At 39.4% G+C, this 26,816-nt stretch overlaps 1 protein-coding gene across 1 annotated transcript in view; it reads right to left on the reverse strand.

The window, feature by feature from the left end:
* Nucleotides 1–15,408, reverse strand: part of DPYSL3 (dihydropyrimidinase like 3) — a 120,009-nt gene extending 104,601 nt beyond the window's left edge. The window contains exon 1 of the mRNA XM_068536127.1: nucleotides 14,753–15,408. Coding sequence (XP_068392228.1) covers nucleotides 14,753–15,133 — 381 coding nt within the window. The 5' untranslated portion in view covers nucleotides 15,134–15,408. The remainder of the gene's footprint in view (nucleotides 1–14,752) is intronic.
* Nucleotides 15,409–26,816: the final 11,408 nt, after the last annotated feature.

The following is a 26,816-nucleotide window of genomic DNA, read 5'->3' on the forward strand; positions in this document are numbered from 1 at the left end:
AAAGGGACTGTCATTAATAGTGGTGTGTGGGCTCCAGAGTCCTGCAGACCTGGATCTGAGCTCCACCTCTGCCACCATCCTTTGAATACTATCTGCCCTTAGCAAGTGCCTTTAAATCAGGTCAAGCAACCAGCAAGCCACAGCACCCAATAAAAATAATTATCAGGCAAAAGCAAAAATAAACAAATGGGACCAAATCAAACTTACAAGCTTCTGTACAGCAAAAGAAACCACAAACAAAATGAAAAGACAACCTATGGACTGGGAGAAAATATCTGCAAACGATGCAACTGACAAGGGCTTAATTTCCAAAATATACAAACAGCTCACACAACTCAACAACAACAACAAAACCGCCCAATCAAAAAATGGGCAGAAGACCTAAATAGACATTTCTCTAAAGAAGACATACAGATGGCTAACAGACACATGAAAAGATGCTCAACATTGCTAATAATTAGAGAAATGCAAATCAAAACTACAATGAGGTACCACCTCACACCAGTCAGAATGGCCATCATTAAAAAATCTATAAATAACAAAATGCTGGAGAGGGTGTGGAGAAAAGGGAACCCCCCTACACTGTTGGTGGGAATGTAAATTGGGGCAGCTACCATGGAAAACAGTATGAAGGTTCCTCAAAAAACTAAAAATAGAGTTGCCATATGATCCAGCAATCCAACTCCTGGGCATACATCTGGACAAAACTATAATTCAAAAAGATACGTGCACCCCAATGTTCATAACAGCACTATTCACAATAGCCATGACATGGAAACAGCCTAAATGTCTATCGACAGATGAATGGATAAAGAAGATGTGGTATATATATACAATGGAATACTACTCAGCCATCAAAAAAATGAAATAATGCCATTCGCAGCAACATGGATGGACTAGAAATTATCGTACTAAGTGAAGTAAGTCAGAAAGAGAAAGACAAATACCATATGACATCACTTATATGTGGACTCTAAAATATGACACAAATGAACTTATCTCCCAAACAGAAACAGACTCACAGACATAGAGATCAGATCAGACTTGTGGTTGCCAAGGGGAAGAAGGGGTGGGGTGGGGGGGGGAGTTGGACTGGGAGTTTGGGATTAGCAGGTGCAAACTATTACATAGAAAATGGATAAACAACAAGGTCCTACTGTATAGCACAGGGAACTATATTAAATATCCTGTGACAAACCATAATGTAAAATAATATAAAAAAGAATATATATATGTATAACTGAATCATTTTGCTGTACAGCAGAAATTAACACAACACTGTAAATCAACTATTCTTCAATAAAGTAAATTTAAAAAAAATAATTATTAGGCATTTGGTGCATTTCATGACAACTATCTTGAGTCCCTCTCTACTTCTTCCATCCCTTGCTCTATCTCCTGGTCTCTTTCTAGGGCCTCCTAGCTTCCAGTATTTTCTGCTTTAGCCACTGAGTTCACCTTTTGGACTTGACCAAACTCTGCTTTCCTATTTCAATTCTGAGAGCCCCATCCTCTTACTCTCCAAAAAGTCTCACCAGTAGATATTTTATTCTGGATAATCCTCTTAGCCAAGCCAGTGCTAGGTGCTCGACCCCATTCAGAACTAATTCTTAGCTGCCACCACATATTAGGAGAACAGCAAAGTGGTATAAAAAGCAGTTGGACAGTCTAAGAGCTTAAATCCTACTTTGTCCATTTCTAGTTATATGACTACAGGAAGTCAAGTAATCTCTCTGAGATTCAGTTTCTCTCCCAGACTACGTAGCTATTAATACCTATTTTGCAGAGTTACTGTGAGGATTAAAGACAGCAGTACCTTGCATAAATTAGTATTCCATAAATGGATCTTTGCATTAGAGCACACCTTGAACCTCATATTTGTGGCCTAGACTCAAGGAAAAGTAAAATAACAATAGATTTTGGTGGGAACTACTTCAGTAGAGAAAAATTCTATTTTTTAGTGGATCTCCTTTTACAACTTTAACTTTCTTCCTGTCTATATTTTTATCTCCAGCTAAGATTTAAAATCTTCTTCTTCCCATGTCTTTTACTTGGTCCCCATTTACCTGGCTTTGTGTCCCCTTAACCTCATCTGCTATTGAGCAATTTGGCCCAGACTGTACCCGTCTTTCTTACAGAATTTACACAAAATACTTTCCTGGCTTTATACACCGCAGAATCCTGCCAGTGAAGTTTCACATAGGAAACAACCATTCCATACTCAGTGTTCCTGCAGCTGAAAGTGACCACACCACAGGTGTCCATTTCTAGGAATTTTCCACTGACAAATGCTAATGAAGTGAATATGCAAAAAGATTTAGCTAGAAGGAGGTCTATCACTTCCTTATTTGCAGTAGCAAAAGAAGAGAAAGTAAAAATAAAGTCAAAACTGAAAACAAAAATATAAATGTCCAATTAAAAGGCATACGTGATTAAATATGTGATGCCTCACAGTAGAGTACTATACTGCTATTATAAGTTATATTTTGGAAAATCTTTGATGCTCTGTAAAGACGCCATAATAACTTAAGTTTAAAAAAATAGTTTAGGGTTTCAGATCCAACATGTAAGGAGCTAAAGAAGTTGCCACTCCATCCTGACAAGGAAAATGCTGAGCAAACTAACACACCAACACCTCTTAAGGTGAGGACACAGGGAAAACTACTGCCCCCCAAACTGGAGAAAACAGGTGAATACAGAATCACAACTTACCTGAACAGAAAATCAGAAGCAAACACTACCAAGGGAACCAGTGCCAAGGTAGGAAAACCTGAACTGGGATTGATGAATTGCTGGAGGCTCAGCGTGCACAACTCTGAGAGTTAAAAACCCCAGGGGACCCAGTTATCCAGTTAACAGAGAACCCTCACAGTTCTGTGACTGTTACCTCCAAGAGCTTTCCCTGGTCCTCAGAGTGAAAACTCAGAGAAAAGTCCCCTGCTGCTTCTGGCAGGGCGAGGAGAAAAAGAACCCTTTTGAAATACACCAGAGCATTCTGTTCTTCTTAACAAGGCCTGCCTTCAGAAGTAACTAATTTACCAGAGCCTAACCTGCTGCGGTTTTATCAGAGCCTAACCTCCCTGAGGGGGAGGAAGAAATACCCAGCACTAGCCACCTCCAGCCTCCTGTGTGGGAGAAGGAAAATACACAACTCCAGCCCCCCCCAGCCATCCTGTCCCACCTAATAGGTGGCAGGGAAGGACTGTGAAATTGGTGAAGTTCACAGTTCAGAGGCACTGGTTCACCAAAAGACTGAGACCTAATCATAGCACTACAGAATGCTTCCCCTACATCCACATCTTACCACCACATTAGTAAAGGTCTATTTATTGTAGTTCCTTTTACCCAGTACATTGTGTCCAGTTTTCAAAAAAAAATAACAAGGCAGGGACTTCCCTGGTGGTCCAGTGGCTAAGGCTCCGCGCTCCCAATGCAGGGGGCCCGGGTTCGATCCCTGGTCAGGAAACTAGATCCCACATGCCAAAACTAAGAGTTTGCGTGCTGCAACTACAGATCACGCGCGCTGCAACAAAGATCCTGCGTGCCGCAACTAAGACCCAGCACGGCCAAATAAATAAATAAATATTTTAAAATAATAATAGTAAACAAGGCATACTAAAAGCAAAACAAGGCATACTAAAAGCAAAACAAACAAACCAACAAAAAAATACCCCACAGTTTGAAGAGATTGAATAAGCATTAGAAACAGAGTCATATATGTCTGGAATGTTGGAAATATCAGACAAGGAATTTGGAAAAAGTATGATTAATATGTTAAGGGTGTCAATGAAAAAGGTAGACAACATGCAAGAACAGAGATATAATATAAGCAGAGAGATGGAAATTCTAACAAAGAATCAAAAAAAAAAATTGCTAGAGAACAAAAACACTATAACAGAAATGAAGAATGCCTTTGATGGGCTCTTTAGTAGATTAGATACAACTGAGGAAAACCTGAACTCTGAATTTGAGGTTATAACCACAGAAACTTCCAAAACTGAAGAAAGAGAAAAAAGATTGAAAAAGAAAAAAAACCAGAAGAGAATATCCAAGAACTTTGGGACAACTACATAAGGTGTAACATGTACATAATGGGAATACCAGAAGGAGAAGAAAGAAACAGAAGCAATATTGAAAGCAATAATGACTGAGAATTTCCCCCAAATTAATGTCAGACACCAAACCACAGATCCAGGAAGCTCACAGAATGGTAAGCCAAAAAAACAAAGCAAACAAATGAAAAAACTATACCTAGGCACATCATATTCAAATTTCATTAAATCAGAGATAAAAAAATCTTGAAAGAAGCCAGAGGGGGTAAAAACACCTTACCTACAGAGGAGTAAAGATAAGTATTGCATCTGACTTCTCAGAAATAATGCAAGCAAGAAGAGAATGGAGTAAAATACTTAAAGTACTGAGAGAAAAAAAAAAACAGACTAGAAATCTGAACTTGCAAAATATCCTGCAAAAGTGAAGGAGAAGTAAAGACTTTCTCAGACAAATGAAAATTGAGGGAATTTGTCAGCAATAGACCTGCCTTGTAAGAAATGTTCAGAGAAGTTCTTCGAAGAGAAAGAAAATGATATAGCTCAGAAATTTGGATCTACATAAAGACAGGAAGAGCACAGGAGAAGGAACAAGTGAAGACAAAATAAAAATTTTTATTTTTTATTTTTAATTGATCTAATATGTAACAATTTGTTCAAAATAATAATAGCAAAAATGTATTCCTTTATTTACTTATTTATGCTTATATATAAGTGAAATGAATATCAGCAATGACACAAGGAACACGTGGGAAGAAATGAGAATATTTGGTTACTATATGGTACTTGTACTACCTGTGAAGCAGTACAGTGTTATTTGAAAAGTAGACTTGGGTTAGTTGTAAATGTATATTGCAAACTCTAGTGTAACCAATAAGAAAAGTAAAAAAGAAGTATAACTGATATGCGAAGAAAACAGAGACAATGGAATCACATAAAATGCTCAATTAAAATCATAAAAGGCAAAAAAAGAATGGAAGACAGGGCTTCCCTGGTGGCGCAGTGGTTGAGAATCTGCCTGCCAATGCAGGGGACACGGGTTCGAGCCCTGGTCTGGGAAGATCCCACATGCCATGGAGCAGCTAGGCCCGTGAGCCACAATTACTGAGGCTGCGCGTCTGGAGCCTGTGTTCCGCAACAAGAGAGGCCGCGATAATGAGAGGCCCGCGCACTGCGATGAAGAGTGGCCCCCACTTGCCGCAAATGGAAAGAGCCCTCGCACAGAAACGAAGACCCAACACAGCCATAAATAAATAAATAAATAAAAAATGAAATTAAATTAAAAAAAAAAAAAGAATGGAAGACAAAAATAAGAACAAAGAACAAGGACAACAAGTAGAAAACACTAACAAATACAGTAAATATTAACCCAACTATATCAATAATCATTTTGAATGTGAATGGTCTAAATGCACCAATTAAAAGACAGATTGTCAGAGTTGATCAAAAAACACAACCCAGCTATACATTGTCTACAAGAAATCAACTTTAGATATAAAGACACTTGTAAACTAAAAGTAGATGAATGGAGAAAAACACACCATGCTAATACTAATTAAAAGAAAGCAGGAGTAGCTGTATTAATTTCAGAGCAGACTTCAAAGTAGGAAAGTTATCAGGTATAAAGAAGGGCATTACATAATGATAAAGAGGTCAATGCTACAGGAAGGCATAACAATTCTTAATGTATACATGCCTAAAAACAGAGCATCAAAGTATGTGAGGCAAAATCTGATAGAATTGCCAGGAGAAATAGATAAATCCACTGTTATACTTAGAGATTTTAACACCCCTCTATCCAAAATGGACAAATCCAGCAGGCAGAAAATCAATAAAGACATGGTTGAACTCAACAGGACTATCAATAAACTAGATATAACTGATATCTACAGACTATTTCGTCCAACAACAGCAGACTATACATTCTTCTCAAGCTCACACAGAATATTCACCAAGATATATCACATTCTGGGCTATAAAACATACTTTAACAAATTTAAGAGAATAGAAATCATATAATATTTATTCTCAGACCACAATAGAATTAAACTAGAAATCAATAAGAGAAAGATAGCTGGAAAATCCCCAAAATAATTGGAGATTAAACAACACCCTTCTAAGTAACACACGGGTCAAAGCAGAAATCTCAAAAGAAATTTTAAAATATTTTGAGCTAAATAAAAGTGAAAATGCAACGTATCAAAATCCGTGGGATGCAATTAAAGCACTGCTTAGAGGGAAATTTATAACACTGAATGCATATATTAGAGAAGAAGAAAGATCTAAAATCAATAGTGTAAGCTTCCATCTTAAGAAACTAGGAAAGAAAGACAAATCAGATCCAAAGTAAGGAGAAGAAAAGAAAGAATAAAAATTAGAACATAAATCAACTAAATAAAAAGAAAAAGCAATAGTGAAAATTAAACCAAAAGCTGATTTTTCAAAAAGATCAATAAAATTGATAAGCATCTAGGCAGGATAATTAAGGAAAAAAGAGAAGACATAAATTAATTATATCAAAAATAAAAGAGGGGACATCACTATAGATCCCATGTACACTAAAAGGATAATAAGGGAATATTATGAAATACTCTACACCCATAATTTTTATAACCCAGATGAAATGGACTAATTCCTTGAAAGACACAATCCACTAAAACTCACACAAGAAGAAATGGACAATCTGAACACTTAATGGTGAGAAACTCTAAGGAACTGACATTATCCAACTACAACACTTACAGTAATCAAGACAGAGTGGTTTTGGCAAATGGATAAACAAATAGATTAATGGATCAGAATAGAAAACCTAGAACTAGACCCATATAAATACAGGCAACTGATCTTGGACAAAGGAACAAAGGGAATACAATGGAGCAAAGGTAGTCTTTTTCAACAAATGGTGCTGGAACAACTGGTCATCCACATGCAACAAAATGAATCTAGGCACAGATCCTATACCCTTTACAAAATTTAACTCAAAATGGATCACAAACCTAAATGTATCAATAAAATGCAAAATTCTAAGCCCCTAGAAAATCAGATAGAAGAAAACCTAGATGATCTTGGGTATGACAATGACTTTTTAGATACAACAACAAAGGTACAATCCATGAAAGAAGTAATGGGTAAGCTGGACTTGATTAAAATTTAAAAACTTCTGCCCCACAAAAGAAAATGTTAAGAGAATTAGAAGCCACAGACTGGGAGAAAATACTTGCAAGAGACACATGAGATAAAGGATTCTTATCCAAAAAATACAAAGAACTCTTAAAACAATAAACAGTAATAAAATGAACAACCCAATTTAAAAATGGGCAAAAGACCTGAACAGACACCTCACAAGAAGAAGACATACAGATGACAAGTAAGCATATAAAAACATGTTCAGCATTGCAGGTCATTAGGGAATTGCAAATTAAAGCAACAATGACATGCTACTACACACCTATTAGAATGGCGAAAATCCAAAATAGTGATAACACCCAATGCTGGCGAGGATGTGGAGCAAAAGGAATTCTCATTCATTGCTGGTGGGAATACAAAATGGTACAGCTACTTTGGAAGACTTCTTACTTCTTCTACTTTGGAGATTTCTTACAAAACTAAATATACTCATCATATGATCCAGCAATCACACTCAACTTACTCAAATGAACTAAAAATTTATGTCCAAGAGAACGGACTTGAGGACACGGGCAAGGGAGGGAGAAGCTGGGGCAAAGTGAGAGTAGCATCGACATATATACACTACCAAATGTAAAATAGTTAGCTAGTGGGAAGCAGCAGCATAGCACAGGGAGATCAGCTCGGTGCTTTGCGACGACCTAGAGGGGTGGGATAGGGAGGGTGGCAGGGAGGCGTAAGAGGGAGGGGACATGGGGATATATGTATGCATATGGCTGATTCACTTGGGTGTACAACAGAAACTAACACAGTATTGCGAAGTAATTATACTCCAATAAAGATCTATTAAAAAAAATAAATAATAAATAAATAAAAGAGAAAAAAAATTATGTCCACACAAAAAGCTGCAAATGAATGTATACAGCAGCTTTAAGTCCTAACTGCCAAAACTTGGACACAGCTAAAATGTCCTTCAGTAAGTGAATGGATAAATAAACTGTAGTTAATCTAGACAATGGAATATTCAGTGCTAAAAAGAAATGTGCTATCAAGCCATGAAAGGACACAGAAGAAATTTAAATGCATATTACTGACTAAAAGAAAGCAATTGAAAAGGTTAGATATTATATGATTCCAACTGTATGACATTCTGGAAAAGGCAAAACTATAGAAACAGTAAAAATATTTATAGTTGTCAGGGGTTAGAGGAAAGGGAGGGATGAACAGGCGGAACACAGGGGATTTTTAGGGCAGTGAAAATACTCTGTATGATACTGTACTGATGGATACCTGTCACTGTACATTTGTCAAAATCCACAGAATGCACAACACCAAGAGTGAACCCTACTGTAAACTATGGACTTTGGGTGATGAGAATGTGTCGATAGGTCCATCAAGTGCAACAAATATACCACTCTGGTGGGGGAAGCTGATGATGGAGGAGGCTATGCAAGAGTGGCGCAGGAGAAATATGGGAAATCTCTGTACTTTCCACCCAATTTTGCAATGAACCTAAACCTGCTCTCAGAAATAAAGTTTATTAAATGTTTTAAAAAGTGGTAAAAAAAAAAAAACTGTTTAAAAACAGATAATACCGCCTGTTCCCACTTTTATTTTGGAGTAAAGAAAATACACTCTTGTGTTGATGGCAGTTTTCTCTGAGAGATTATGACAAAAGGCAGTTTATGTTTTCCTAATGTGTATCTATTTGGTTCACCTTTGTTCCTCTAACATTAGTTTTTGATTGCTCACCTACATAGCTGGTGCTTAGTGAATGTTTTTGAATCAATGAGAAAAGAGAAAATTAGTGCATGAAGGGAGATTTGGGGACTCCTCATCATATTTATGGTGACCCTTGTTATCCACACCCCACTGGCCCAACCTCAGGCATATATATTTATAAAGAGTACACTCAGCATTAGCCATCACCTGGCCTGCAGCCTCATCAAAAGCCTTCAATGGTTTGGAACTTTTCTCTTAGATACTGGTCCATAAAAGGCGATATGTCCCTGAAGGACTCAGGCTGACAGTGAACTCATTAATGACTATTATATTGATATTAGAACCACTGACTGCTATGGCTTTGTTCCAAAGATCATAGACTTACAAGCACTCACCCAACTGGGTGGGCAAGATGAGCCACCAGGGTCCAAGAAAAAAATATCAGGATTTATATTTAAGATGATATCTCTTCTTTTTTAGTTTGTACTTTTTCTTTGTATCTAATAATGTCGTAAGATAATAATATATTATTTGTAGACGTAATTTATATATATGCACATGTGTGTACATATATGTATATATACACATATATAGAAAGAGAGCATGCTCAAAAAATTTTTGCATAAAGGTACACAATCAGAAAAGTTTATAGACCACTGGTCCAGCCCCTTCATTTTAGAAAGGGGGAAACTAAAACTCAGAGAAAAGGGGGGCAACTTGCCTAAATTGTATAGCTAGCTGGTTAAAGGAAGCTAATGCTTTATCCAGTTGTCTTTTTTCTGCCTCATCTCACTGTTTTTTTTGATGGAGTTGAACTGTTTTTTGAATGCCATGTGAGTCCACGTTAAGAGTACAGATAAATTTTAACATGACATTTTCCTGAACGTTTAGTTTTTTAAAAGTGCTTACACACCCAAACAGACCTTCTGCCTCCTCTTGCAAAAGAAGGGCTGAACTTGCATTCAAGGATTCCATTCCCCTCGGCCAGATTTCCTCTTCCTAGGAAGCTTTATCCACTGTCTCACAGGAACATTATTTGATTACTGGAAACTAATCATAAAGAGAATCAGCTATAGAAATCGCTCACAGAAAAGTATCACAGACCATCCTCTGGCTTCTAAAACGTTACTTACAAGAGCCGTCAGCAAAACCTTGTCTCCAGGGCCCATTACTTTGAGGGAACTCTGCCAATCGCAGCATTACTTAGAAGGCACATTTTTTATGTCCCTCAAATGCCTACTGTCAGACTAAACTAAAGTTCTGAATGGTTTCAAACACATCCAAGTTTGGCTAAGTAAATGTACTCCCAGATTCAAGTGTGGCCTGAGGGCCAGGTAAGTAAGAACTTTTTTTCCCAGCCTGAGTGCAAACTTTAGTTTGTCTGAGCAGCCTTGTAAAATTCATTTACACTACAGGGTTTTGATTTGGATGACTAGAGAAGCCTTTATAAGCCTAGAATTCTATTGCCAGCTGTCTTCCTTTGTGTAGGTTAAGGAGGAAGACTTCAATTTCTCTGAATCATTTTGAAAACCATCACCCAGGACAACAAAAAGACAAATGGTAAAAGGTAAGAGGCACAGCTCATTTGTTTCAAATTTCCTCCTCCTAGAGCCCAAAGCCCTGCTGACTTCATAGGGAAAAATCTTGCACAAAAGTGGCCCATGTGAGAAGCAGGGAACTAGAAATGACCCCCAGTTCCCGAAAGGGAGTTATCAATAGACCCACATAATCATGTCTTTACTTTGTTTTCACTGGATGACAGAGTCTGCAGAATCATTTGCTCTTGGCAGACTATATATCATAATTCTCCTCCCTTTAGTAATTTCCTCACTGCTAGAAGTGATTTCCTTTCTGCATGCATGGAAACCTTCTTGACAAATGGTGAAAAAATATTTACTTTTCACTTAGAATTGCTTTTTTATGTACTGACTGTCAAAAATCATAAACAAAAAGTTATGTGGAAGAGTTTGGCAATATGAATGCCTATCATGAGAAAAATGTAAATACATAATTTAATAAGGTGTTTACAAATAGATCCAGAACCACAATAGAAACAGCCAGTAATACCTCAAACCTGGAACATGGCATTTGGCGTATAACTCAGTGACATTTTTTTACATTTTTATTCTGCCAAACACTTTTGTTATTTAACCCTTTCATAATTTATTCTTTTATTAACTAAACTCATTTCCGTCGGGTGGGAATTAATAACTAGGTATGCTAGAGACAAAGCATATTTTAATTTTATCATGATATTTTAAAAACCTCTTTCTATAGCTTCAAAATCAACTTGGAAGAATAAGGATTTTGCAGCAACTGTTCTCAAAGACTGAGCAACTGAGCTCCAAGAATTCTGAATAACGGACTGGCAGGGAGATGGAGACGGTTTCTAAGGTGTATGTAGTGGGAAGGTCCGTCCTTGCCTTGCACTACAGTAACATGTCTGGAAAAGACATAGATAAAGAGATAGAGATAGAGGTGTCAGGCACATAGAAAGTGCTCAAAAAGAGATACTTATTATCAAATCTGCAGATAGTCCAAAACTGGAGTAAGGGATACTGTACTATAGAATTAAGCTTCAAAATTATCATTATAACAGAAAAATGAGCAAAATGGTGATGAATATTACAGAGGAAAAAAATAAAATCCTGCAGTTAAAATATTTTTTCCTTTTGGTTTTGTTTTAAGTTCAACTGTACCAACATAGTATGTAGATATCCTGGCTTATGTGGAAAAGTTTCTGAAGGCTGAGTGACATGGAGTTTATTATGGAGACAACAGTAGGACATGGATTAATGAATTATTATGTGTAATCTTTACTACAGAAACATATGTTGTGTATAAATCACGGAAAGTAACTAGCCTAATGCATTTTGCCATGGCCATATCCCATCTAGAACACTGTGTTCAGTTCTGGGCACTATATTTTCAAAAGAATATTTACAAAATATAGTATAACCTGAAAAGGAAATCCAAGCGATAAAAGGCTCATACAATGCAGAGCTGAAGAAGCTAGGAATAATAAGGCTAAAAAGGAGAATTTTAGGAAGAATGTGATAATTGCTCTAAAACATATAAAAGGCAGTAAAAATCAATGAGTAACAGTAACTAACATGTATTGAGCACCATACGCAAAGTAGTCACTGTTATCTGCATTTCGCAAAAGAGAAAAACTAAGGCACAGAGAATAAGTTACACATTTATGGTCATATAATTTGTAAGGGTTGAGCCAGTTTTCATCCCACTAATGCACCCCAGATCTGGGAGAGATCTTAAAGCTACTTCCCAAATATTTCTAACCTCTATCTTACAGGATCCCAGTAAGATTGTACCGTCTCAGTTCTTTTGAAGTGGGACATGGACTGATGATTTGCTCTGGCCCATGAAATATGAGCATAAGTCATGCTCATGACTTCAGTGTGGGAGTTTAAGAGTCTGTGAGCAATTTACCACGTGCTTTTACCACCATGGATGTGAGGACATGGGACCTCCATCAATCTAGGTCTCTGAGGAGCAATAATGAACAGAGCGGCCCTGCAGATCCATCATAGACAAGGAGCAGGAGCAAAAAACAGTTATTGTTTGATTAAGCCACTGAGATTTGGGGACTGTTTGTTACTGTGGCATTACCCCACCTTTTCTGACAGATACACAAGCCTACATGCCTGAAATGATTAAACTATCTCAGAATAAGGAAACATAGTTATTCTTATATTTCCAGTGGTCAGAACTAAGAATAGTTTGTAGAAACTACAGGTGGTAGACTTGGGCTTATTTAATTTTTTTAACGTAAAGTCATCCAAAATTGCTTCATGAAGAAGTGAGCTCCCTGAAAATGGCAGTATTTAAACAGAGGCCAGATGATGATTTTGTACCTCTGTAGCAAAAGAGATGGCTTCATTAAGGGGGTTTTATCAAACTCTTATCCAGCACCTCCAACGTGCCAGGCATTTCAGCCACGAAGATAAATCCAAACACCCGATCCCTACCCTCAAGGAGATAATCAAGTTCAGAAGTAGATAACCTCTGCTGTCTCTTCTAACAGTGTGATTCAACCAAATTAGAGATAATAACATGGTCTGGATGAAGCTGACAGCAAACCCGAACTTAGAAATAACCACGTAGCACTAGAAATCCTGGTTGTATTATTATTTTTCAATTATGAGGCAAAAGTACAGGGTTTGCAAAAGGAAGGAAAACGAAAGACTTGTTGGGTTTAAAAGAGGAACATTTTCCCTTTCTCTAGTTACCATTCTTAAATCTTGCAAGCCAGGCATATTATCTGGCTTACATCAGGGGTGTTCCAGCAAAGGGAATAGTACTGACTCAGAGCAATTGTTACCGACCTTTTCCATCACCTCTCCCACCCCTTATAGTCAGGAAGGGAACATTTCAATACTGATCAAAGTCAGACCTGAAGAGAGGCAATAATCTTTCCCTAGGGCCATTCTTCAGTTTAGAAATCAGCCAAACCCTTTCCAAAAGATCAGAAGATTTTCCTAAAAGGGTATTTGAGCAAGGCCTAGAGAAATCCCGTATACTAAGGATGATGTGAAAATCACAAACTAAATAAGTGATTCCAAGACACAATGACATTGGTCCCCAAAGCCACCTTAAAACAGTACTAATTTCAGTACTTTCTTTCCCACTATTAATACTTAAAGCTTTATTATTTTTAAACTTCCAAAAATCACACAGTGCAGAGAAGTTCTGTCCTTTCACTGGCTCGCTGCATTTTAATGGAAAAACATCTAAAACTTGGGTTAGCATTAACTGTAATTGTTCTCAGGCAAACATTTCCATTTCAGGTTATTATTCATAACAGTATTAGCACAGTATAATATATGCAGCTGGATTTTGCAGCCATTATCTAGACAAGGGTGAGGTATCTGATTACTATTGTTCCCCAACTCAAAAGCGTCCGTTTGAACTCTGAATACTCCAACTCTGCCCAGGCCCTGAATTTTCTGAACTATGGTCCTGATTTTCCATGAAATAAACAAATAAATCAGGGCAAGCTGGGTTTCAGTGCCATATCTTAAGTCAGCTCAGTGTGACATGAGTTTCTAAAAAACACACACACAAGAAATTGGCTTTGGCACAAGGAAAAGCAGCAGGGAACTTGCAGCTCGCGCTAGTTTAATGTGTACCCTTAATCCTCTCGCCTATTTTTTAAAAAATACAATTAATACTCTTCCAAAGACAGCTGGATCCCCAGTCTTGTGTCAAGCCACCTACACAAATATACTCTTTACAAACACAGATGTGAAATGTCGATCTAGGACAGAAGAGAGGCATGGGGTTTTGGGTGTTTAGTCTAGTGGCTCCACACTCAAAAGTTTCAGGGACAGAGCTGATGTCGGAAGAGTGAGAGGGGAGACCGCCCACCCTGCACTTTCATCCGGGTACTATGGAGATGACCCCATTTTCCCAGGACCAGTCTGCCCTCTGCCCTGGTGACCTGGGTTGAGATTTAATCTAGAGTCAGAGGGGAGACCAAGACAATTGTGCTGATGGGTACTCAGACCTAGGGAAGGGCTGGAAATCACTCAGCCTTCCTGGGCTGGCCGGGCTGACACACCCACACAGAACCGATGGCCCGGGGATGCGGCAGGGAGGCGAGGGGACCCACGCACCCCGTCCCGCGCGCACTAAGATGCTACAGTTGAAGACACGCGCGAATAATCCAGATCCGGGCCGGGAGGGCTCGCTGCACTCAGAGGAGGATGCCCTTTTCCTCCCCCTAGTCCTCCATCCCCTTGCAAAGTGAGCAGGAGAAAGTTGCGCCTGGGCCATGGCGCCCCGGGCTGGGAAGGGAACGAGGGCAGGCGGAGAGGAGCTCCGGGCCCACCTACCTTGTCCTTGGGGCCGAGGTTCTGCAAAACCTCCTTGCCCGTGGCGCTCCGGATCTCCACCCCAGCGGGAGCGGGCGACGCGGGCGCGGGCTCCCGGCTCTCCTCTCGGCCTTGGCCCCGGCGCGGTGTGTCCCCCTCGGCGCCGGATCGGCTCCCCGAGCCTCGGGCGCTGCCCTGGCTGCTCCGGGGAGTCTTCGCGCCCCGCTGCCCCACGCTCAGGGCATCGAAATCCAGCGTCTTGCTCTCGAAGGCGCCCTCCACGTTGCAGAACATGCCGCCGTACTTCTGCCGCGGGACCTGGTCGGTGGTGCCCGGCCTGGCCAGGTACACGGGCAGATCGTCTTCGTGGGAGCTGTCCCAGCCTCTGCGGCCCGAGGCCATGGTTGGATCGCGACAGTGGCCCACGGGTCCTCTTCCCGAGAGGCGGAAAGGGCAGCCGCCGGCAGCGTGCGCCGAGCCACAGTGATTGGGGCGGGAGGAGGCGCCTGAGCCTTCGCGCCAGAGGCGGCAGTGCTGCTCCGGTTCCTGCCAGTCCCCTGCGAGCCCCGAGCCAGCGAGCGCGGCGCGGGGGCCGGAGCGGCGGCGTGTTCTGCTCGCCCGCCTCGCCCGCCCTGCCGGCCGCACCTCCTGCGCGCCCAGACCCTAACGTGTGGCCTCCCGCGATCACGCTTCCCCGCCGCCCATCCAAAGGAGAAATCCAATTTGGCGCGCGCGCGCGCACACACACGCACGCTTCCCGCTCGCCCAGCAACCCTCAGAATCACACTCAAGAACTCGCCTCACTCACACGTGCGCACAAACCCTGCTTTATACACACTCACTCCGGAGTTGGCCTTCCAAACACAAGTCTCTCTGCCCTACTAAGATAAAGAAACCTTGTTGGCTCAGGTGGGTTGATTTAAAAGCCAAGTCCTTCCTGATTTAGAGCAACACACACGCACAAACTCAGATTTACCAGACTCACAATCCCAGACCTGTCTCATCCTAATCTTAGAATTGTCTCACAATTGCTCCCGGTTCTAGAATCTGCCTCACAAACCTGCACCCTCACATAATGAACTCCTGAATTATTGGTTTACAGAGCCGTACAGACAGACGAGCTTACTTCCCTGACAATCACAAAAACCTGTAACTGACTCACACATTTCAACCCATTCTTACTTCATATTTACCACCCTAGATTTTGCTTTTTATCCACCCTTAATTTGCATCACACACAATTACACGACAGATCAGACTTGCCTTGCAAAATACTCTTCATACCCTGTCTTCATAGCACAGCCCCCTGGCTGATACCTCACTTACTGAGGCCAGAACTGTACCCTTGACCTCACACAGGGGTCCAGATTTACCTCAAGAATGGACAACCAAAGACTTTGCAGTTTCTGTTAGCTGACACACACACAGGTTTTACTCGTGCTGGTGCACACTCTCACAATCCCATCCTCTTCTCCACGTCCACCCACATGCACTCTAAGCCAGACTTTCCACATAAACACAGAGTCCACAAACGGCAGAGCTCACGTCGTAGGTGCCCACACAGCCTAAACCCTGAACCTGTAACGCCCACCTTCCACTGGGCCCCATCTCAGAAATTCACTCATGCGGTTATTTACTCTTCCAACATGAACTGCGTGCCTACTATGCTCTTCAGAAGGTACTGGAGCAACAGTGTGAAACAAGGCAGATGGGGGCCTGTCCCCAGCAAGAGTGTAGACTACAACCACCCATCTGGGTAGCTCAGTCATTCACTAGTCTGCCCAACTTCCTCTTCTGAATTCTCCACTACATCATAAGCTCCATGAAGGCAGATACCCCATCTGTTTAGTCTACCTTTGAATATCTTGAGTCTAGAGCATCTATAGGCACCTAAGGTACTCTGTAAATCCTTTTTGAATGAATGGATAATGATGACAATAATAAAAACAACAATAGGGAACATTTATGATGCGGTTGCTGTGTGCCACTCATTATTAATGTAATTGTTTCGCATATTTGTATTAATTCATTTAATGCCCATAAGCATCTGGCAGGCTTCTCGTGCACACAGACAAGATCTGTAAAGGCATCTGCACTGAAGTTGATGAACTGAAACTCTGAACTCCAATATGGGGGGGAATTAGGATATTGGAAAATGGGATCTCGTTGACAGGCCTGTAAAAGCCTTGGAGGTTTGAGGGATGGAAGTTGACATGAACTCAGATCAAAGCCAAGTATGTTGACACAAGTTATACTTATCCCCAGTGAGGAGAAAGACACTTAAAAACTGTCTGTGTTCTATCAAAATTACTTGTGATTTCTTAAGCTGAATTCCTCTGGGCAGCTGCTCCTTTTTAACAAATGCTGGTTGATGATGGATGGACTCAGAAATTCATGTGAGAAATCGGGAAAACGGGCCATTCCCTCCCTCTTTGCTCCCGTAGGTCACTTCCCCCCTCCTCTTTCCTATTGCTCTCATCTTTCCTCCTTTCATTAATTCACCTACAGACTGTTAGTGGGATACTTGCTATGTGTCCAGCATTGTCCTGGGTTCCCTCCTCTGTGGAACATAATTCTAGTGGCAGGGAACTGACAGTAAGTAAGAAAGATTAGGTCGGATAGCCACAAGAGCTATGAGGAAAATAAGATAGTCAACATTTTAATTGGCCGGTCAGGAAAGACTTGAAGTCTTCCCCATCTGACTCTCTATAAACGCCACTGGCACCTCCACCATCAGCAAGGGCAACAGTAAAGATATTAGCTAACATTTATTAGGAATTTATTCTGTGCCAGCTTCAGTCCTAAGGATTTCCACTGCGTCTTGATCAATCTTAATAACGCTACAAGGCAGGTGCCATTATTTTACTAGTGAAGAAGCTGAAGCTCTGAGTAAATGCCCAAGTTATGACAGAATCGTAACTGGAAGCAAAATATGGGCCAAGAGTCCAAGGTTTCCTCTGAGACAGGCACATTCTGAATGTAGATGCAGGCTTGTCTGTGCTCCCACGTGTGGGCATAGATAAGCCCCATTTTTAGAGCTGCATTGCCTCACCACTAGTCTGTTGCTATGTGTATGCTCCATAATTACATTTGTTGATGAAACAGCACATGTAAGAGTCAACAGCTGCATATGCACATACGTGTTTAATTAAGAAAGCCAAGCAGTCTTGAAATGAAGACTGAAATGGGAATGGCTGATCTGACTCCAGTTCTGCAACTATGTGGCCTTAGGCCAAGCATCTTACTTAACTTCTAGATGTCTTTCTCCTTCATATTTACCTCACCCACTTGACAGGATTATTAAGGACTTCATTCCTTGAGTAAGACATTGTGCTGAGAATTCCATATGCGTTGCCTTAACCTTCCTAACAACCCCATAAATTGGGGATGATTATTATTCTCATTTTACTGGTGGAGAAAACGAGGCCTAGACAAGTTAAGTCCCTTGCCCAAAGTATCACACGTAGTACTTCAAGCTAGAATTCATATCCTCTACCAGCTAATTCAGAGCCTGTGCTCTTAAAAACCACTCCACAACAGAGTTCTGTTGTAAGAATCCAAAGAGACAGTTAAAGACTAAAAGTGAGATGTTAACAAAGGGAATTATTCTAAGCACCCGCAGCTGTTGTTGGGCAGAAGTTAACTTTAATTAAGACAAACATTCACATAAACAAATATCCTACCAATGTCCACCCAACGAAGGCCTTAGCCCCAGGAACACACAGTGATTTTGTTACATCTCTCCCTGGTAAGGTAGAGGAGACATTACTTAGGGCAGTCACAAACATAAGAGCACCATTATGCCTATGGCCACCTTAAGGCACTTCCTAGTGAAAAATTTATCCAAAACCATGTGCAAACAGCAAGCTATTTCTACAACATGGGCAACAAAATAGAGCTTTCAACTTGTCACACACCAGATCAAATTTGCATTTCCTGTAACTGCAGTAAATGACTTGCCACTTTGCATTGAGATGACTTGTGAAGTGAGCCCATTGCATATCCGATTATAACTTTAGGGAAATGTATTCCGGAGGTGTCTTCTATTACCTATAGATCAGAAGAAGGCAGAGAGACTTCCAGACGGTAAGCAATGACCATGCGTGGAGCAATCCCAATACAGCAGAGGCTAGGATAACTTTTATGCGAAATAAACTGCACTGCAGTCTTATAAGGCAAAAATCTACCCAACAGAAGATAAAATTTTACTACTCACTAAGGCTGTGCCTCCATACGCAAAACAAGGAGGAAATAGAGGACTTATGCAGTTTACCTTGACTCAACAGTGAATTTAAATATCTCTGATCAGAACCCACCCTCTGTCTTTTCCTTCCTTGAATTGCAAGAATTTGAACCTACATTATCTCTTTCCCACTTCATGGGTACAGACACTAGACACCTCATTCTTCACCCTATAAATGCCATATAGGAATGAGACAATCTTTGCAAACTATTCAGCACTCTACCTGACACACAGTAGGTGCTCAATAAACATTAGTTCCCCATTTCCTCAGAGTATATTTAGATATATCATTAATATCACACAGAGTTTGTAATAACGAGCTTAACCATGTCCTGCAACTTTAACTTTGCAGGGGTTTATGGAGCGAATTGACACTGTAATAATGTTTTGTATGTGTTTTGTATGTTTAAAAATGACTATTTTTAATATACTTCCATCACACTCTAAGAATTTTCCTGACAGGCCACTACTCCGTTTCAGCTCAATATCTGGTGACCAAAGTGTTCATTAGAAACCTAAAAACAGGTTGTTTTTCAAATATATGCACAATGATAAAACTATCTTATAAAAAATTTTAATAATCCCAACTGTGTACACAGAAAAAAAAATCCCTGCTATTTCATGAATATATACACGTAGGGGGGAAACTATAAGAATACATATAAAAATATTAACAGAAAGATGAGTTGTAGGATCATGAGTAACTTTTAGTTTCTTCTTTCAAGCACTTCTATATTTTCCAAAATCTCAAAATTTCTGTAAGGGTGAGTTAACTTTTTTTTTTTTAAATGAGCTAGCTTATTTATTTATTTATTTATATTTTTATTTTATGGCTGTGTTGGGTCTTCGTTTCTGTGCGAGGGCTTTCTCTAGTTGCGGCAAGTGGGGGCCACTCTTCATCGTGGTGCGCGGGCCTCTCTTGTTGCGGAGCACAGGCTCCAGACGCGCAGGCTCAGTAATTGTGGCTCACGGGCCTAGTTGCTCCACGGCATGTGGGATCTTCCCAGACCAGGGCTCGAACCCGTGTTCCCTGCATTGGCAGGCAGACTCTCAACCACTGCGCCAACAGGGAAGCCCCAAGTTAACTTTCAATAATTATAAAGTTTGTGATTTTTTAAATGCGTGTCCAGGATGTTATTTTAGATCAAAATACATTTATTGAGCATGTTGAAAATTGCTGATGGAGAATTATTGAGCAAAGCTGTTAGCTCTCTATTATGAAGACCTATTATCTAAAATGAAAAATAAAAATAAAGGAAAATTAGGCTCCTCATCAGAGTCAAGTTGTCGTCTCATGCAAAGCATCTCAGCAGTTGGACAGCTGAGTGAGAAAATGATCATTACGATGAGGGTGTGAAATGAGGGCTTATAAAATGTCCTCGAGGCAAATCCTTTCCACCAAAGGATTAGTTAATAAGACAAGACATAATCACCTTCCTAGTGCGGAGTTGTTGGGGGTTCCCTTCCCCATTTTATACACAAAGCATCTCTCTTTGATATTACTGTTCTCAAATGTTTGAAAGCCATTCTCAGTCACGGAAGTTTCTTTTGCCTTAAGTGGGAACAAGACAAACGAAGTAGCTGCTAAGATGATAATAGATGCTCACGTGGAATGTTCTAATGTTCTAATTTCCTTGATGCCAGTTCACAGGTGCAACTTAATCTCCTAAATGAAAATCTCTAAGTAAGGGCCAGACATAAGTCGAGTTAAAGGATAAAACCGAAAAAACAAACAAAACTTATAACCTGTGCAACCTCTTTACGAGCCACAATGTTCATAATACGTTTCCAAGATTTTTAAAAATGTACTTATTTTGTTGTTTTTCCAGTTACTCTTCCTGTTTTTTTGCTCATTTACAAATTAATCTCATTGGTTTTACATTATTGTTATACCAGTCTTCCTCTGATTATTCAGAATAAAAATAATTCTCTCTTACCTTTTGCCATTCAGAGAAAAATATAACAATAATGAATTATTTACTTCTCTCTCCCTCCCTCCCTTCCTTCCTTTTCAATGAAAATTTCAAAACTACAGAAAAGCAAAGGGTAGTTTAACAAATGCCCATGTAGGCATTCTCTAGAATTTATAAATGTTAACTTTTCATCATATTTTAATGACATATATTTTAAGCAATAAAACAAAATAGAGTTGAAGTGCCCTATGTATCCTTTACCTGTTCTTTCTCTCTTTCTCCAAATGAAAAAAGAACCATTAATCTATATTAATCTCTCATATTCTCCTAGGGTCTTCTATCTGTTGGAACTTGATCCTTTACGATTTTTATAACTCTTTTTCTTACCAAATAAACTACTGTCCTAGTTTAATTACTTGTTTTAAAAAATAACCACTTGTCAGGGATAATATACAGAAGCCCCTTACTCCTAGAGAGCCAAGACTTGCAAAAGTAACTTTAGGGTATCTCCTGCTAAAACAAAGGTGATCATACTTCATGCATTAGGGCAGAACATGTTCAACTCAAACTCTAACAGGTGTGTGTCTTCAGAAGACTGGGTTTCTGAATCAACCAATACTAATTCTGTTAGAGACAGGGTCAAAAACCAACCAATTTGCTCTTAGTGGAAATATTGTTGTTATTGTAACTTGAGTGGCTCAAGGACCCCAGACATGAAATGTACACTTAACATTTAAAAAGATGACTTTATTTCAGTTTTCCCTTGAGCCTAAATGAAGTAAAGCACAAAGAAAGGTAGTCAAAAGAAAAATGACAATCTGAGAAGAGAAGCTTTTTTCATTGCAGACAGAAGTTTGCTGGCTCCACAAGACTAGAGAACGTCCTGGCTCCAACATAAATAGCTGACAGGCAAGAGTATGAATGACAGATACTAAGAGATATGGGAGAAAAAAATGGAAACATGGTGAATAATTCTTTCATTGACAATTTTATAGCTATGTACAGATTCAGAAAACATGACAATGTTTTGGCATTTTGGCAATGTCTTCGTATCTCAGGGCTTTTGTCTGATTTCATTTTTTCCATTAATAAATAACATTATTCCTCCAGATCTTTCAAAATTAAGAAGAATGGATAGGAAGCAGGATCCCTTCCATGTTTCAAGTTTTTATAGTGATTTATATTGGAAACATGAAGAAAAATGTAGAGAGGTAATTAGATTAATCATATAGCCCCAATTTCCGTCTCTGATTAAGAAATATCAGAGTATTCACGTGAAGTGTGTTACATTTGAGAAACACGTGGGACTTGAAGTCAGGCAAACTGGACCGACAACTGTGGGTCCACCACTGGCTTAGTGAATTTGGGGGAATTGCATAAACTTTCTACTTCTGTTCCCCTCCTCAACAAAATGGTAATAAAAAGCTGTGGTGTTGAAAAAACAAATGAGATATGGCATACTAAACTACAACTGTTCTCTATAAATGTTGTTGTTTGATTTCCTTCAGTGCCTGGCACCAATTTCTGTGATTCAACAGATTAACAATCAACATGTGTTGAATTAATGGTATCTGGAATTTTTGTTTTTTAATTTTAGGGAGAACTGTATATAGTATATAGCGAATAATCACGAATCAGTCTGAGTCATGACCAAAGTGAAAACATATTTTGGGAAACCAAGTCAGATTACCTTCTATTCTAATCCTAAAACTCTTAGGCATTTGTCTCCAAAGGTATCCTAGACCAAAGATACAGTCAGATGTATACGTGAAACTTCTTATATAAAAATACACTAAAAACAATAAGATACAGAGAGAAGTTTTTAAAGATTGTTATTTTAAAGCAGAGCTCATATTAAAATTTACTCAGCTCTGACTACATGATGTCTAATAACTTATTTAATAATTTTTAATGTGGACTGGTCACTAGGAATTGTAACATTGTTTATTTCTTTTCCAAAAAATATTCAGTATGACTATACACTCAAACCATACACTACAAAATCATTAGTATATCAGAAAGAAATAATTTTTTGGCTATAAAATTTATACCTACAAAAATATACATTACAGTCTTTTACAATAAGATTGACTGACTTGTTCTGGGAATAACTAGAGTATATCAAGATGGACTAATCTAAAATTCTCAAAACCATACACTTATTGAGTACATAATTTAACAGGGTTTTCAAAAGAAACTGAGGTTAAATACCATGCAAAAATTATAGTAGTAGATTAATTACCTAGTGAAGTATTTTGTCTTTAATATAATTATTTTATGGCTTACTTTTAACTAAAAATTAATTCTCGAACTAAACAATGTGAGTGACTCAAGGTTTGGATAGGATTTATAAAACGTCTATAATATTGTGATAATTCCAGTGGATGTACCTTGGCAATTACCCTTATAACAAAATACAATAAGGATGTAATATTGTTAGCTGGATTATTCTTTGTTATGGATATAATTTTTGACATTGGCTGGCAAATCCATAATTACTTATTTAAAAATTCAATAGTCAGTAATTAGAATATAATCTTAGATCATACGATGATGATTTATTTTACCATTTGGATTTTTACCAGTGCTTTTTACATCTGGATCCTGAGAAGTCTTTAATTCAGGACAAGGCATAAATGAAAACTCCCCATGGGGAAGGCAGATTCACTTTTATTAGAAATATAACTATTTCTGTAGATCTTTAGGTACTCTTTCCCAAGTTCTAGAATACTTGATGATACAGAAATCAAGCTTGCTTGTTGTTGTTTTTTTTAACCTTTGAAGACACTGAAAACATCTAAGAAACCACTTTGAAACTTGTCCTTATAAAAAACTGTGAGTTCTTGAATTAGCCTATTCAATCTTCTTCTTTTTTTTTTTAATCCAAAGACCAGTTCTGTTTGCTGTCCTAAAATAATTCAAAGGCAGAGGAGACAATACCTGAGCCAAGTCCACTCTCTCTCAGCTAAGGGGAAAGAACTCTCTGGAGTGACAAAAGGGAAACAGTCTGTTTAATCAATTCAATTCATTACATATTTATTGAGTACTTATTTTGTGCCAGGGAACATTCAAGGTGCTGTGGGAGTTTATAATACAGGAGATAAGAGAAGTATTCAGATTTAATGCTGCTTAGATTGTAATAAGTGTCACAAGAGGAAAAGAGAGCTACAGATCAGCAAAAACTTTCTGAAAAGCAAACCGCAAGTCACAAAGGGTGAGGGGGATTTTGACAGAGGAAGATGGGTGCGGTCATTCCTGGCAGAGTTGAGAAATGGGGGAGAACAGAGAGCAGTCTTGCTTGGATGGAGAGCACAGGGCTTGCAGAGTAGTGCTGGGAGGCCAGGAAGATTGGACAGGGCTTGAATGTTGGGACCCTGAATGAGAGGCAAGAAAGTTTTTTGATTAGGAAAATGAGTATGCACTGGGTCTGACCTGTTTTGCAATATTAACCTTACCTATAGCCATGAGCTCCAGGGATTGATTTCAGATGTCACAAATACTTCTGCATCTGCCCTCTGCCCAAATTTCTCCTGTCTTCATATTGCTGTCTGAAAATCATTTTTAGGACCTCTGTTCTATTACTAAAGATTTTAGTGCTTTTGTAGAAAACACTGAAATTCTCCTGATAGGGATAACATCTCCAGCTATCAGCATACAGATTTCCCACCCCTCGCTGAGTGGGTGTGGGAGGTGAAGAGAATGTGAACAACACGAAATCTCAATGTGTAGGGCAAGGAGTATCTGGAGAAAGGTTTAGAATTGGCAGGCAAATTTCCAAATGAGTCTGCAGTGTGTTTAAGAAGAGAGTTGAACATTTTTGTCAAGGGACGAGAACAGTTGTGGGAAAACCAGTGATTCAACAGCAAAGCAAAAAGCTTAGAGCTGTGACTGATGAGATGAGCAGATTTCTGTCTCACTGGGGGGCAGGGTGGGGGATGAAATACAAGAGTAAATAATGCATATGGGCACCTGAAGAAAGGTTTTATGTAATCATTCTCTCTGTATAAGAGAGTATTACATTTCTATTGCTATATGACAATTTACACAAATTTAGCAGCTTAAACAACACACATTTGTTATCTCATAGTTTTCAAGGGTTAGGAATTTGGGGACAGGTTTAGCTGGGTTCTCTGCTCAGGTCTCACCAAGCCGAACTCAAGGTATCAGATGAGGCTGAGATCTCATAGCAGACTTGGGGTCCTCTTCCAAGCTCATTGGTTGGTGACAGAATTCAGTTCTTTACAGTTGCAAGCCCACCAGCCATTTTCTGTCACACAGGGACCACTCCCAGCTCCTAGAGGCCACCCTCATGTCCTTGCCATGTGATTCCCCTTCCTAGGCAGTTCACACGTGGCTGTTCACTATTTCAGGATCAGCGAGAATCTCTGTTGCTTTCAGTCTCTGACTTCTTTTCAAGTCTCACCTGATTAGGTAAGGCCCACCCAGGATAAGCTCCCTAACTTAAAATCAATTGATGAATGTCCTTAATTACATCTGCAAAATCCTTTCAGAGCAGGACTTAGATTAATGTTTGATTAAAGAACTGGGAGAAGTGTATACAACCAGGATAGTGGGACTGTTGGGGGCCATTTTAGAATTCTGCTTGTCACAAAGAAACATATGTCAGAATCTTTAATAGGTGAGGATTTCATACTAATGCTCTTTTTCCATCGGGAAAGTTGTTGAAAAGTGGGCCAGGGACTTCCCTGGTGGTCCAGTGGTTAAGACTCCGTGCTCCCAATGCAGGGGGCCTGGGTTCGATCCCTGGTCAGGAAATTAGATCCCGCATGCATGCTGCAGCTAAAAAGAGCCCACATGCCACAACGAAGGGCCCGCGTCCCGCAACCAAGACCTGGCGCAGGCAAATAAATAAATAAATATTTTTTTTAAAAAACTAGAAAGAAAAGTGGGCCAGCCCAGCCATGTCTTATACGTCTATACAATTCCTTCCGCTGCTTAGCATTTAGTGCTTAAGACTACACTAAGTATCAAAATATCTACATTTATAATATTTGAGTATGGTTATATGGATATGGAAATGATCAGATGATTCAAAATTATATTTTAATAAAAGAATTTTACTATATAATAGTCACGGTGCCAGCACAAATGCACAAAACTACTGTACAGTGCCCAGTGATATGCAATAAAGTATATATTGAATTAAATAAAATGCTTTGTCTTTTTGTTGAGTGGGAGTTTTTTGAGAGTCCTTGTGAAGCAGTGGGAAGACCAATTAGGGGATCTGGACTCTATTTCAGGCAGCATCAATTACTAGTAGAGGGCTCTCGGGCAGGCCACTTCAGTTCTCTGAATCTTTACAGTTTACACAATGGAACAGTAAACCTAACAGACATCTATTTTGCAAAGTTGCTATAAGGATCCAAGAAGATTGGTAATATAATGTGGAAATTTACATGAAATTTAGGGAGAAATTCTTAGGCAAAATCTTGATGAGTTATTAGTTGTATAAGACCCCCGCCCCAAATATTTAAGCCAGAGAAGCCAGATATTGTGAGTGAGATCAGTGGCAGACTCTTGTCTATGCAGCCTTCATCAGCTGGTCCTACTGCAGGCTCAGCATCTCACTTCAACTCTAGGTGGCCTCAGAAGTTCTCACGACGAGGTTCAGAAGTGGGCTAAAGTCGGAGACTTGAGGACTTAATTTGTGTCCATGCGGCTAAGTCAGGCAGCTCCTCTGCAGGAGACACCTTTGCAGGACTTTTTCCATTGAATTGAAATAAAAGTTTCTTCTCTTCCTATATCTTTAAAAGGGAATGATGGGAGTACACAGGGGAAGATTCAGGAGTTTTACCTTTTATACATGTTGCAAAAGTTAAGTGCAAATCCAAAAGTAATTTCTGTAATTACTACTACAGCTGACTTATGGCATCTATCCTGGCAGTCAGCAAACGACAGCCTACAGACC

Source organism: Eschrichtius robustus, chromosome 2 (genome assembly GCF_028021215.1).
Source record: "Eschrichtius robustus isolate mEscRob2 chromosome 2, mEscRob2.pri, whole genome shotgun sequence".
Classification (NCBI taxonomy): Eukaryota; Metazoa; Chordata; class Mammalia; order Artiodactyla; family Eschrichtiidae; genus Eschrichtius; species Eschrichtius robustus.